The 12,585-nt window shown below is 48.1% G+C and overlaps 1 protein-coding gene across 1 annotated transcript in view; it reads left to right on the top strand.

Moving 5' to 3' along the window:
- Positions 1-11,951, top strand: part of LOC140392766 (EF-hand domain-containing protein D2-like) — a 48,222-nt gene extending 36,271 nt beyond the window's left edge. The window contains exons 2-4 of the mRNA XM_072478382.1: positions 3,872-4,019; positions 9,323-9,457; positions 11,339-11,951. Coding sequence (XP_072334483.1) covers positions 3,872-4,019; positions 9,323-9,457; positions 11,339-11,470 — 415 coding nt within the window. The 3' untranslated portion in view covers positions 11,471-11,951. The remainder of the gene's footprint in view (positions 1-3,871; positions 4,020-9,322; positions 9,458-11,338) is intronic.
- Positions 11,952-12,585: the final 634 nt, after the last annotated feature.

Genomic DNA, 12,585 nt, shown 5'->3' with positions numbered 1-12,585 from the left:
AATCCGTAGTGCTGGGCTGTTTGAGAATATGCTGCATAGACTGCTGCCTGCTGCATGTCTGAATACTGGGGTTGTCCAGCATGAGCTGTCATTGGCTGCACTGCTGGTGTGGAAAAAATGTGTGGATTTTGCTGTGGTGAATATTGGTGTATTCTTCTTGGACTGTAGCCGCTGCTTGTTATTACTGACCCAGTGTAATTGTTAAGTGATCCATCTCCTGTCATTGTGGCATCTGCTGTCACCCTGAGCGTGCCATCACTGAGGTTGTGGCACTCCCTGTCTGGAGTCAAGTCCGGCTTACGTGAATCAGAGTCGGCGTTGGTTGCTCCCCATCTGGAGTCTGGTCTGTTTTAACTGAGTCAGTGTTGGTTTGTTGATGCTCCCCGTCCGGTGTCTTAGCAGGTTCACTGGAGTCAGCTGAGATTTCTTGAAGCTGCACGTCTGGAGTCGGGACATGCAGGAATGCATTGACTTGTGAAGAGGTTTGAGCGAATGAGGGTGGAAGTATCATGGTGTCACCGGAGTCACCAGTGGTCTCAAAGTGATCGTCGAGTGCCTCTGTACACACTAGCTGAGGTCTGTCACTTTGCACATCTTGCATGGGAAGTGGGATGCTGTCGTCACTCGTCTCACATACCGTGGGTAGATCCTCAGCTGTTTGTTGTTCACTTGGGTTGGGTAAATCAGAGTCTTCATCTGATGGCGCAAACAATGTGGGTGGACTGTCATTGTCTTGCTGTTGTCCTTGGACTGTCATCGTCGCTTTGTTCTTCACTGTAGAATGATAGACCGTCATGGTCGTTCTGCTGTGCACTGGAGCATGGTAGGCTGTCATAGTCTTCTTGCTGTTTACTTGAGCATGGCAGAATCGCATCATCTGCCGCTAGTTGGTCAGAGGAGGTTGCTAGACCCTCATGGTCTTGTTCCTGCAAGGACTGCGCTCTGGGGTCCTGCGTTGCTTCTATCATGGAGGCTGTCCACGAGCTTGCTGCGGAGGCTTGTGACACTGGAGTCACTACTTGTTCGTGCAAGGACTGCGGTGTGGAGTCTTGCGTGTCTTCTTTAGTAGAGTCGGGAACCCTGAGCGGTGCGTGGACCACGCTCTGTGTGGCAGCAGGCCGCTCTCTGTGGGCTTGTACCGCTCTCTGTCTCTTGGTTTCAGGCTGCAGCATCATCCTGCACTCACAAGTCGGGATGTCATATCTGCTGGGCTGAAGATCCTCAAATCCGAAGAACGAATCTGTGTCGGATTCAATATGGGGGTCGCCAATGTGCAACACGTCTAGTTGCGGTTCGGATTTGGTACTGGGGTAGCATCCAAAGGTGAAAGGTTCGTCCGAGTCGTAGTCTTCTTGGACCATATCATCACTGTTTGCGTCGGAGCTGTCATTGGGCTTGCGAGGTCCAGAGAAAATGTAAAGGTCGGTACCGAAGTATTCAAGGTCGGAATCATCGGTTTGGGCGTAGGTAACAGCTTGTTGCAGGGTTCTTTGGAGGTTAACTTCCTGGTTCAATTTGAGGCATTGTGCTGTCATTCCAGGTGAAAGAAGGTTGTTTTACGGATTTAAAATAGTTTTCTTTGATTTGGGACGTTTCCCCTTTAAATAGGCCTGGTCCGGGGTCTCTGACGTCATGACGCATGTAATGTAGCGCGTAGGAAGCAATTGCGCATGCGCAAACGGACATTCCCGTGCTGTGCTCTTCTCGCGCAACTTTGCAAGTGCAGTCCCTGTAGAAAGATGGCCGCCGATCAAAATTGTTCTCTGCTCCGGGATCTCGGCCTCGTGGTGAATACTGGCGCTTCTCTTACCTTTTCTTGCTGGTTGGAGTGTGTTTTCCTCACAGTATTTGCCGAATTTGTCCAGGACTACCTGGAAGTCGCTCCTGTTTTGCCCTTTGGAGAACTTGAATTTTTAAAAGATTTCTTCTGCTCTGGCATCGGCGATGGTGAGGAGAAGCTCTGTCTTTTCAACATCGGCCACGTCTTCTAGTTTGGCTGCTACCAGGAAGATTTCAAATATTTGCCGGAATGCCCGCCAGTTTACGCGGAGAGTGCCGTGGCACTGGAGCTGCTGCCGGACCCGGATCGCGAACATCTTGCCTGGGTATTGTTGCTGGTTGTCACTGTACACTGAGATATGGCTATGTGGATTGAAACAGTTCAGTCCTGGTACCATGATTTGTTATGTTGTAGGTGTAGCATAAGCAGCTTCCTTGTGGTGCACTTGACAAAGGAAGGTTCAGACGTGGAGATAACTTCAACACGTTTATTAAACTATTTACACTTCTATTACTGGGGTTCGACACTACTGCTAATCCTACTATAGCTACCCAGACTGACTAACCAGCTGCTGCAATCCACGTGGTGGGTGTAATATTGAATCAACCCTGTGTCTCTACTCACTGACTGTCTCCACTGGAAAGAGGCAGATCATGTGTGTGGTGTCCTTTATATATGGGTTGGTGTAATGCCCCCCTGTGGTCGTGTCACCTCCTTGTGTATCGTGAATGTCTATTGGTCCTGTCCTATCTACATGATCTATTGGTTGAGCGTGTGTGTGATGTTTCTGGTGCTCCCTCTAGTGTCTAGCCAGCCTACATGCATTTACATTGATGCACATCACCACAAACATCACCGGTTCTACCACAGAACCTAAAGGGGATGTCTTGGCTTGGTCCATCGTGATGGGGGATTTCGACTTTGCCTAAAATCTGTAGGTTAAACAGAAATCCCAGATGGCGTAGCAACGTTGTAGCATCTTAACCAGAAGACGGGCAGCAGGGTGGGGATAAACAGGAGAACACAGGGCAGACAAAAAGGGTTTTACAACAGTATCTTAACAAGAAGCAGCTGTAACTTGAGCGGGAACTGCATAGAGTTCTCAGCCTTGATGCAGTGGGAACACATGCTAAAGGAAGATTGTGTGGGGCCTGTCGGGTAAATTGCCTGAAAAGACTGCCTGTTCTGGCAGATTGATAGGGATCTGCACAACACATCCCCAAAGTGTGTTGTTCGGATGCTAAAAGCTTGTCTGGAATGTAAAGGCAATATGAGGTGAACAGGCTGGTGCTCCACACTCTGAAATTGGACCCAATTGGAGTCTTCAAAATCATGAAGGGGTTTGATAAGATTAACAGGGAGGAAAGGTTTGCACTCGTGGTGGAGTCCATAAGTCATGCCATCGATATTGGATCATGATTAATTGGTCCAGCGGGGAATTCAGGAGAATCATCTTATGCATGGGGTGGCGAGGAACTCGCTACCGCAGGGAGTGGTTGAGGGGAATGGTATAGATGCACTTAAGGGGAAGATAGACCCATGTATGACGAAGTTTGTGTTGATAGGTGAGATGGCCGGCACGGTAACACAATGATTAGCACTATTGCTTCAGAGCGCCAGGGTCCCAGGTTCAATTCCCGGCTTGGGTCACTGTCTGTGCAGAGTCTGCACGTTCTCCCCGTGTCTGCGTGGGTTTCCTCCGGGTGCTCCGGTTTCCTCCCACAAGTCCTGAAAGACGTGCTGTTGGGTAATTTGGACATTCTGAATTCTCCCTCTGTGTACCCGAACAGGCGCCGGAATGTGGCGCCTAGGGGCTTTTCACAGTAACTTCATTGCAGTGTTAATGTGAGCCTTCTTGTGACAAAGATTATTATTATATGAAGAAGGGTGGGTGGAGGCTCAAGTTTAGCATAAACATCCATATAGGTCAGCTGTTGAGGGGCCGAATGGCCCTGCTCCTGCGCTGTGTAATTCCATGTGGGTCTCACAGAAAAGGTTATTCAGTGAGGAGGCTGACCAGGCCTGTGGCCTGGCCCAGCTCCTCTCTCAGCCTCTGGCCTTTGTGATGTGGTTTATCTTTGACTCTGGCAGGTATGATGCTGGGAAGGACGGATTCATCGACCTGATGGAACTGAAACTAATGATGGAGAAACTGGAAGCTCCACAGACTCACCTCGGACTGAAGAATATGATCAAGGAGGTGGATGAGGATTTTGATGGAAAACTCAGCTTCCGAGAGGTAATTGGGTGCATTGGGAACTGAGGGAGGTTCACACAGTAAGCTCATATTTGCAGAGAATGCTTAATACAGATATACGCAAATGTCAATTATCGTACATGCGACAGGACAAGGTTTCCTCTGGGCGAGTTACATTATTGGAGCATATTAAACCATCAGTCAGCTTCAACCAACCAGGGTTAACCCTCCTCTATGAGCAGTCTTGGGTTAGTTAATGTGATATACAGGTCCTAGTTACTGCGTTAGTTAATGTGATGTACTGGCCCCAGTTAATGGGTAGTTAATGTGATGTACAAGCCATGGTTACTGAGTTAGTTAATATGATATACAGGTCCTAGGTACTGGGTTACTTAATGTGATGTCCCGGCTCCAGTTACTGTGCTAGTTTACATGATGTACCGGCCCCAGTTACTGAATCAGTTAATGTGATGTACAGGCCCTGGTTATTGAGTTAGTTACCTTGATCTATAGGGCCTGATTACTGGTTTAGTTAATGTGATCTACAGGCATCAGTTACTGAGTTAGTTAATGTGATGAACGGGCCCCAGTTACTGAGCTAGTTTACTTATTTCAGAGGCATCAGTTACTGAGCTAGTTAACATGATGTACAGGCCCCGATTACTGGGTTAGTTAACATGATGTACACGCCCCAGTCGCTGGGTTAGTTAACATGATGTAGAGAGCCCGGTTCCTGGGTTAGTTAATGTGATGTACAGGCCCTGGTTACTGAGTCAGTTTATGTGATGTACAACCCCAGTTAATGGGTTAGTTAGTGTGATGTACAAGCCCCGGCTACGGGGTTAGTTAACGTGATGTACTGGCCGCAGTTACTGGGTTAATTAATGTGATGTACATGCTCCGGTTTCTGAGTTAGTTGTTTTAAAAAGTAAGTTTAGAGTACCCAATTCTTTTTTTCATATTAAGGGGCAATTTAGCGTGGCCAATCCACCTAGCCTGCACATCTTTAGGTTGTGGGGGTGAGACCCACGCAAACACGGGGAGAATGTGCAAACTCCACAAGGACAGTGACCCGGGTCCTCAGCGCCGTGAGGCAGCAGTGCTAACCACTGTGCCACCGTGCCGTCCCGGTTACTGAGTTAGTTAATGTGATGTACAAGCCCCGGTTACTGAGTTAGTTAATGTGATGTACAAGCCCCGGTTACTGAGTTAGTTAATGTGGTGTACAAGCCCCGGTTACTGAGGTAGTTAATGTGATGTCAAAGCCCCGGTTACTGAGTTAGTTAATGTGGTGTACAAGCCCCGGCTACTGAGTTAGTTAATGTGGTGTACAAGCCCCGGTTACTGAGTTAGTTAATGTGATGTACAAGCCCCGGCTACTGAGTTAGTTATTGTGGTGTACAAGCCCTGGTTACTGAGGTAGTTAATGTGATGTACAAGCCCCTGTTACTGTGTTAGTTAATGTGATGTATAAGCACTGGTTACTGAGTTAGTTAATGTGGTGTACACGCCCCGGTTACTGAGGTAGTTAATGTGATGTACAAGCCCCGGTTACTGAGTTAGTTAATGTGGTGTACAAGCCCCGGCTACTGAGTTAGTTAATGTGATGTACAAACCCCGGTTACTGAGGTAGTTAATGTGATGTACAAGCCCCGGCTACTGAGTTAGTTATTGTGGTGTACAAGCCCCGGTTACTGAGTTAGTTAATGTGGTGTACAAGCCCTGGCTACTGAGTTAGTTAATGTGGTGTACAAGCCCTGGCTACTGAGTTAGTTAATGTGGTGTACAAGCCCCGGCTACTGAGTTAGTTAATGTGGTGTACACGCCCCGGTTACTGAGGTAGTTAATGTGATGTACAAGCCCCGGTTACTGAGTTAGTTAATGTGATGTACAAACCCCGGTTACTGAGGTAGTTAATGTGATGTACAAGCCCCGGCTACTGAGTTAGTTATTGTGGTGTACAAGCCCCGGTTACTGAGTTAGTTAATGTGGTGTACAAGCCCTGGCTACTGAGTTAGTTAATGTGGTGTACAAGCCCCGGCTACTGAGTAAGTTAATGTGATGTACAAGCCCCGGCTACTGAGTTAGTTATTGTGGTGTACAAGCCCCGGTTACTGAGTTAGTTAATGTGATGTACAAGCCCCGGTTACTGAGTTAGTTAATGTGATGTACAAGCCCCGGCTACTGAGTTAGTTAATGTGGTGTACAAGCCCCGGTTACTGAGTTAGTTAATGTGATGTACAAGCCCCGGTTACTGAGTTAGTTAATGTGATGTACAAGCCCCGGCTACTGAGTTAGTTAATGTGGTGTACAAGCCCCGGTTACTGAGTTAGTTATTGTGGTGTACAAGCCCTGGTTACTGAGTTAGTTAAAGTGATGTATAGGCCCCAGGTTACTGAGTTAGTTAATGTGATGTACAAGCCCCGGTTACTGAGTTAGTTAATGTGATGTACAAGCCCCGGTTACTGAGTTAGTTAATGTGGTGTACAAGCCCCGGCTACTGAGTTAGTTAATGTGGTGTACAAGCCCCGGTTACTGAGTTAGTTAATGTGATGTACAAGCCCCGGCTACTGAGTTAGTTATTGTGGTGTACAAGCCCTGGTTACTGAGGTAGTTAATGTGATGTACAAGCCCCTGTTACTGTGTTAGTTAATGTGATGTATAAGCACTGGTTACTGAGTTAGTTAATGTGGTGTACACGCCCCGGTTACTGAGGTAGTTAATGTGATGTACAAGCCCCGGTTACTGAGTTAGTTAATGTGGTGTACAAGCCCCGGCTACTGAGTTAGTTAATGTGATGTACAAACCCCGGTTACTGAGGTAGTTAATGTGATGTACAAGCCCCGGCTACTGAGTTAGTTATTGTGGTGTACAAGCCCCGGTTACTGAGTTAGTTAATGTGGTGTACAAGCCCTGGCTACTGAGTTAGTTAATGTGGTGTACAAGCCCTGGCTACTGAGTTAGTTAATGTGGTGTACAAGCCCCGGCTACTGAGTTAGTTAATGTGATGTACAAGCCCCGGCTACTGAGTTAGTTATTGTGGTGTACAAGCCCCGGTTACTGAGTTAGTTAATGTGATGTACAAGCCCCGGTTACTGAGTTAGTTAATGTGATGTACAAGCCCCGGCTACTGAGTTAGTTAATGTGGTGTACAAGCCCCGGTTACTGAGTTAGTTAATGTGATGTACAAGCCCCGGTTACTGAGTTAGTTAATGTGATGTACAAGCCCCGGCTACTGAGTTAGTTAATGTGGTGTACAAGCCCCGGTTACTGAGTTAGTTATTGTGGTGTACAAGCCCTGGTTACTGAGTTAGTTAAAGTGATGTATAGGCCCCAGGTTACTGAGTTAGTTAATGTGATGTACAAGCCCCGGTTACTGAGTTAGTTAATGTGATGTATAGGCCCCAGGTTACTGAGTTAGTTAATGTGATGTACAAGCCCCGGTTACTGAGTTAGTTAAAGTGATGTATAGGCCCCAGGTTACTGAGTTAGTTAATGTGATGTACAAGCCCCGGTTACTGAGTTAGTTAATGTGATGTATAGGCCCCAGGTTACTGAGTTAGTTAATGTGATGTACAAGCCCCGGTTACTGAGTTAGTTAATGTGATGTAGAAGCCCCGGTTACTGAGGTAGTTAATGTGGTGTACAGGCCCCGGTTACTGAGTTAGTTAATGTGATGTACAAGCCCCTGTTACTGTGTTAGTTAATGTGATGTATAAGCACTGGTTACTGAGTTAGTTAATGTGATGTATAAGCACTGGTTACTGCGTTGGTTAGCGTGATGTCCGGCCTTGATTACTGGGTTAATTGATGTATGGTGTACAACAGCAACTTGCACATCAACAGCATTTCTAATGGCAAGGTGGGGTGGGGGTGCGTGAAGGTCAGGCTAGTGAAGGAGAGATTCAAACAGATTCCCTGAACCTGGCAATGACATTGGGCTTCAAAGAATGTGAGTGAGGTGATAAGATTGGCGTTTAGGAAGGGAGTTCCCAAGAGCACTTCCCAGCTTGCTCGGTGTATTACCCTTACTTTATTCCAGTTTAAAGGGGCAGTTCTATCTCCATGGGGTGAGCAGTCCATGTGGTGCAGGTGCACTCATGGTGCTGTTACGGTGCGAGTTCCAGGACGCTGGCCTGTTTTGTGAAGGCAGTGTGAGTGGAAGAATCTGTTCAGTAAACTCATCTTGGATTCTTGGCAGCACGAACCATGTCGTTCTGTTTAAAACTGAATCATTTTCAATAGTGGTGACAGATGGTGGCTGCGACATTATGGTGTTCAGTGTAACAATGTCCCCACTCTTGCCCCTGCCCCCCCCCCCCCATCAAGGTTAACTTCAGTTTGGTGGGTTAAAAGCTTATGGGGGGACGGGGAGGGGGGGTTGCAGCCAGTGACCATTTGGTAGTGCCTGTGACATCAAACCCAACACGGACTCCCACAACGGAGTGGAGAAATCTCTGGAAAATGGCATGAATTCCCAGAGAGGGAGACTGGGGGATCCCTGACTCTGTGCTGCCGCCACCCTCTCCTGGTCACTTCGAAAACTGCACCAGCCTGTTCCAAAGTTTTAACACATTTTTGTGTGTCCTGTTTCGCGCTTTTAAAAAATGAAAATTTGAACTGGCCCAGCGATTTGAATTTGGCATCGTAAATAATATCTGAAAATAGGAACGGAGTGCTTTTGAAGTTTGAATTATCTGATGATTTGAGTTAAACCATTTCACGCTGAGATCAATGATCTGTGTGATCAATGATCAATGTATTCTCATGGGCGATGTTGCAGTAGAGCAGTATTCTAATTGTAATCCGGTCGCCACACACACGGGGAAGTCGTCCTAGCACAACATGGGAGAGGATTGGAGTGACTCGCTGGAAACGGATTTATAAACCATCTCCTGACTTCACCAGTCTTTTTTTTTCATACGTTCATGGGGTCTAGGCATCGCTGGCTGGGGCAGCATTTATTGCCCATCCCTAATTGCCCTTGAGAAAACCACCACCGTGAGCCATTTTTAGAGTCAACTGGAGTGACATTTGTGAACCAGGTGGGTTATTATGTTTCATGGTCATCATTAGACATTTAATTCCAGATTTATTTTTTTCATTCAACATGAATTTCTGCCATGGTGGGATTCGAACCCAGGTCCCCAGAGCAGCACCTTCTGGATTACTAGTCCAGTGACAATGCCACTAGGCCGCCACCCTCTCTCTCTCCATTGCATTGTGGCCACCCAGGGAACACGCGGCTGGATTACTGTCGCCTCGCTTTGTCCATTCAGCTGTAACAGAGCCTCCCTGCTCCTGGACAGATACTGAGTTCCTGTTCCCGTGTTCCCTTTCAACAGTTCCTGCTGATTTTCCGAAAAGCGGCTGCAGGAGAGTTGGCCGAGGACAGCGGTTTGCACGTCCTGGCCCAGTTGTCCGAGATCGATGTCTCCACGGAGGGGGTGAAAGGAGCCAAAACCTTCTTTGAAGCCAAAGTAAGTATGGCCACAGTTTGGTAGCTTGTGTCAATTTCAGGGTTTGTATCAAAGTGCGTTGCGTTTACAGCATGGAAAACAGGCCACTGGGCCCAACCAACCTATTCTGGTCTTTGTGCTCCACACAATCCTCAGTACTGTACAGTATCTCATCCCATCTGTATATCCTTCTGGTCCTTCCTCCCTCATGTGTACATACGAACAAGGAGCGCGAGTAGGCCATTCAGCCCCTGGAACCTGCGCTGCCTTTTAATAAGATCATGGCTGATCTAATAGTAACCTCAAATCTGCATCCCGCCCACTCCCAATAACCTCACTCCCGATAACCTGTCACCCCCCCCCCCCCCCCCCCCCCCCCCCACACACACACCTTGCTGACCAAGAATCTGTCCATCTCTGCCTTAAAATTATTCAAAGACTCTGGGCGCAATTTACTGGCGGCATCCCGCCGGAATGGGGATGGGCTGTGGCCGGCAGATTCAGGAAAAGGCCTCCCCTAGGATTCCCAACAACTGTTACGCCTTGCGAGATCCAACCAGATCGCAAGACGTCGTGATCTGGATCCCGCCCACAGTGGGCCGGACACCGTCTTGCACGGTTAAGTGAGTTTAAAAACCCACTTGCTGTGCTTATCTAACTGCCCCACCCGGCATCTATCAGCCTCGCTGAGGGGACCCCAGCCGGGCGCTGTTTAGCACTGGTCCCCACAAACAGGGACCAGGCAGCGCGGCACTTGGGATGGGTGAGGGGGACCCAGGTGGTCGGCTACTGGTCAGACTGGCACCTTGGTACTGCTGGTGCCACCCAGGCACCTTGGTACTACCAATCCAGCACCCTTGCAGTGTCACCTGGGCAGTGCCAGGCTGAGGAGCTCCGCTTGGCAGAGGTTTACCTGCCGGGGGTCGGGTAAAGAAGTGTCGTTAGTGGTCATTAGCACCGAGAACGACCCCTCGATTCCCACCCAAACGGACTCTTTTTTTAATTTTAGTTAAATCGTGCTTTCTGCTTCACCACCGTTTCAGGAAGAGAGTTCCGAAGACACTCAACCCTCAGAGAGAGAGAACTTTGCCTCATCTCTGTCTTAAATTACCCCTTATTTTTAAAGTGACTCCTAGTTCTAAATTCTCCCACTAGAGGGAACATCTTCTCCACATCCACCCTGTCAAGACCCCTCAGGATTTTATATGTTTTTAATTTAGAGTAGCCAATTATTTTTTCATTTTCCAATTAAGGGGCAATTTAACGTGGCCAATCCACCTAACCTGCACATCTTTGGGTTGTGGGGGTGAAACTCAAGCAGACATGGGGAGAATGTGCAAACCCCACACGGACAGTGGCCCAGGGCTGGGATTCGACCCATGGTCCTCAGCACCGCACTCCCAGTGCTAACCACTGCGCCACATGCTGCCTCTCCCCCTGGATTTTATAGGTTTTAATCAAGTCACCACTTACTCTTCTAAACTCCAGTGGATACAAGCCTAGCCTGTCCAGTCTTTCCTCATATGGCAACCTGCCCATTTCAGGTGTGACTCCAGTAAACCTTCTTTGAACTGCTTCCAACTCATGTACATCCTTCCTTAAATAAGGAGACCAATACTGTGCACAATACTCCAGATGCGGTCTGACCTGTGCCCTGTACAACTGAAGCATGACCTCCCTATTTCTGTAGAGAGCCCAGTGGCCTGATAAAACGCTATAAATGTAATATATTATAAATAGCTGGTTTATTTACCCAGTTGGATATTTTAAACACATGGATTGAGGTTTTCCCTCGGTGTGTGGGCTGCGTTCACCACGAACCAGCTCCGGTACTCTGGTGACGGAGGGCCCCCGCGGTCATCGCACTTTGATCTGATGATGAAAGGTGCGTTTCCTCCGCAGCTTATGGCCATCAGTGACGCGAATCGATTCGAGCAGGAGATCAAGGAGGAACAGGAGGAAAAGAAGAAGCAGGCCGAGCAGAAAAAGCAGAAGCAGGCGGCCTTCAGGGAGCTGCAGTCAGCATTCAAGTAAAGCCATATTCCCGCCGGGAATGCGTGGTGGACGGAGCGGGGGGGGGGGGCGTGTTGGTGGCATCAGACGATCCTGCTTCTAATCCTCGCGAATCTTAGCAAAGACAGAGAAGACCGACTAATTTAATTTTTAAAGAAGGGGTTGGTGGGAAGAGTGGATTTCCGAGCAGCCGGAGTACACCTGAGGTGACCATAATGACCAACTCGGGTGGACAGAGCTGTCGGTCAGTTCCAGTTACTTCCCTCCAGAGGCCCATTCTACTCTGGGACTTTACCTTTTGCGATAATACATACTTGCTATTGGGATGGTGCTGGCAACGAGGCAATCCCAACCAATGTGTTTTTTTAATTACACTGAGGGAAGATATCCCCAGGGAATGGGATCCATTTACATTGAGCTTCCAACACCCAGCTCACAGAACTGAACTGAGCAATGGTGACTCTTTTCGCACTCTTTCTCTCTCCCCCCCCCCCCCCCCCCTCAGCCCCCCCCCCCCCCCCCCCCCAAACCACCAAACAACAACCACCGCCATTAGACTGGGTTTACAGCATCTCTATTCCAACCTGGTCTGCCCAATGTAAACAAATGAAGGAAGTCAGGCAAAATGGCACCCACCCTGATCTCCAGTAATGCACTGCTTATTCGGTCAACTGGTTTGTGACGTTTTTACAGTCGAGGCCATGATTCAAAGATCCATTTGATTGGGCTCGATTTTTAACAGCGCACCTCTCGCAAAATCTATGTTTTAAAATTGTTTACGTAACTGGTCCTTTTTTACACTAGTTTAAAGACTTACCCTGGGATTGGCACTAAATTTTAGTCGAAGTTTTGTGGGGTGGGGGGGGGGGGGGGGGTCCTGTCTCAGTGGTTGGGTTTATCCAATAGGATTAAGTGTCCTGACATCTTGCTCCATTCTTTAATGGCCGCTGCTCCATTATGTGACTGTAGTTTGGTGTGGTGCTCGTCTCAAGGGTACAAACATGTCTTAATTGCTTCTGTGATGTGGTTTCATTTCCTGTGCGCACTTGGAAGACATTTAGTGCAACCTCCCTCCTCCTTTAATCACCTCATCCATTCAGAGCAGGATTTGGGAGGGGTGGCTTTAGTCCTTAAAA

Source organism: Scyliorhinus torazame, chromosome 16 (assembly GCF_047496885.1).
Source record: "Scyliorhinus torazame isolate Kashiwa2021f chromosome 16, sScyTor2.1, whole genome shotgun sequence".
Classification (NCBI taxonomy): Eukaryota; Metazoa; Chordata; class Chondrichthyes; order Carcharhiniformes; family Scyliorhinidae; genus Scyliorhinus; species Scyliorhinus torazame.
The sequence above is the reverse complement of the archived record's forward strand: the minus strand, read 5'-3'. Positions and strand labels throughout refer to the sequence as shown.